The sequence below is a fragment of the Amphimedon queenslandica genome, unplaced genomic scaffold (genome assembly GCF_000090795.2).
Source record: "Amphimedon queenslandica unplaced genomic scaffold, v1.1 AMPQUscaffold_9725, whole genome shotgun sequence".
Lineage (NCBI taxonomy): Eukaryota > Metazoa > Porifera > Demospongiae > Haplosclerida > Niphatidae > Amphimedon > Amphimedon queenslandica.
In genome coordinates, this window is record NW_003550003.1 from 1 (window position 1) to 1669 (window position 1669).

Consider the following 1669-nt stretch of genomic DNA (forward strand, 5'->3'; position numbering starts at 1 on the left):
TATTATTAATGATAGATATTAATGATTTTAGACTGGTATGGGAAAAAGCTGGTGTTCTTTCAGGACGCTGGGACTCTATTGGTATTCTGTTAGGAATCAGCTACAACAAGTTGTATGAGATTGAATCAGAGACAAAGACAGCCAGAGGTTGTCTACAGAAAGTATTTGATTGCTGGTTAAAGAAGGACTATGACTATAAGAGTCATGGTGTCCCTACATTAAGAATGCTGTGTAACTCCATTAAAAGTAATAGTGGAGGAGCTGATCCTGCTCTAGCTGATGAAATAGCAAAAGAATTTAATCTTACTAGTAGTGGAGAGGCTACTACATCACCAGTTCATACTTCATCTTCTAAAGGTAAGTATAATATGATTATTATTTTTTACTTATTATTTTAGAAGCTACTCCAACTGTTGAGCTACCAGTTCCTACTTCACCTCAATCTGAGTCTTCAGTTGTTTACGTTAAGAAGAAATTGATTGTCAATGAATATTCACCAGAAAACCTGAAACAAATGGTTGGAGATCTACAAGAAGTTTACTTTGATAATATGCATCTTACTAAGAACTCTTTTTGTTCCATTGATGTCTCAGAAGTTGTTGATTTCATTCAAGATTTTATCGCACTTTTACTTAGTCCATGTTTACGTAAACCCCAAACGATTGAGCCAATTGAAAAAGAGTTTGACCATGTTAAGACAATGAATCAGCTGTTTAAAGCATTAAGAAAATATGTCTCATGGTTCAATTTTGAACTTGTCGTCAAGTTAGTCAATACTTTCATTACTGATGAGAGAGATTTACAGAGGAAGTGGTCTACATATCGTGAGAAACTAAAAGATTATTTTAAAAATAACAATACTCCAGCAGTTCAAATCGCAGACTCAATTGAGTTTGGTCTTTCTGATGTTCCAGGCACTAAAGTAATGATTGCTAAGGTTGCCAGAGACGACTACACATTAAATGATTTATATTTCTTTCACAAGCTAATCGCTGATGCACTTGAAGTTCCTCAATATAAATTCTACTTTTGTACGATTGACGATGGCTGCATGGAATTAAAATATTCGATTCCTGATTTTCTTTATTCTGTTCTCTTTCCATTAACCAATCAACAGTGTCATTCACTGGCTAAGATCGGAATCATAAAAATTACTTGTCATGAATATGTACATGAAATGAAGCAGGTATGTTAATAATTACTTAAAATTAATTAATATTATTTTAATATATTTATAGCTGCCAAAAAATGAATTAAAGAAGCTTCATGATTCTCCTATTGGTAATTATTATTATTATTAACTTTATTTATGATAAATTATATAGATATTTATGATCCTCTCTGGTATGAGAACACCAGCACTCCATTGAATGAAGCATGTTGGAGAGGATTAAAAGATGAAGTACAACGATTGATTGACAAGACTGGCCTTCAGGAAAGAGGTAAAAATGGATGGAGCCCACTATTAGCTGCTTCATATGGTGGCCACATTGATGTCCTCTGTCTCCTCATTGATGTTTATCATTGTGATCCTTCGCAAGGTGATGATGATGGTGTTATTTGTTTACACATTGCCTCATATAAAGGCCATCTTAATATTGCACAGTATCTAGTTAATGAATGTCACGTTGATCCAGACAAAGCAGATAGCTCTAGTAATACGGGATGC

At 33.9% G+C, this 1669-nt stretch overlaps 1 protein-coding gene and 1 long non-coding RNA gene across 2 annotated transcripts; both read left to right on the forward strand.

The window, feature by feature from the left end:
- The first annotated feature begins 8 nt into the window (after window positions 1–8).
- LOC109590641 (uncharacterized) lies at window positions 9–1195 on the forward strand. The gene is made up of 2 exons (XM_020006541.1): window positions 9–357; window positions 399–1195. The coding sequence occupies exons 1-2, from the start codon at window positions 9–11 to the stop codon at window positions 1193–1195; spliced, it is 1146 nt and encodes a 381-aa protein (XP_019862100.1).
- Window positions 1196–1238: 43 nt separating this feature from the next.
- On the forward strand, window positions 1239–1439 carry LOC109590643 (uncharacterized). Its single transcript, XR_002189417.1, has 2 exons — window positions 1239–1281; window positions 1326–1439. It is a non-coding gene; the product is annotated as an uncharacterized LOC109590643 (long non-coding RNA).
- Window positions 1440–1669: the final 230 nt, after the last annotated feature.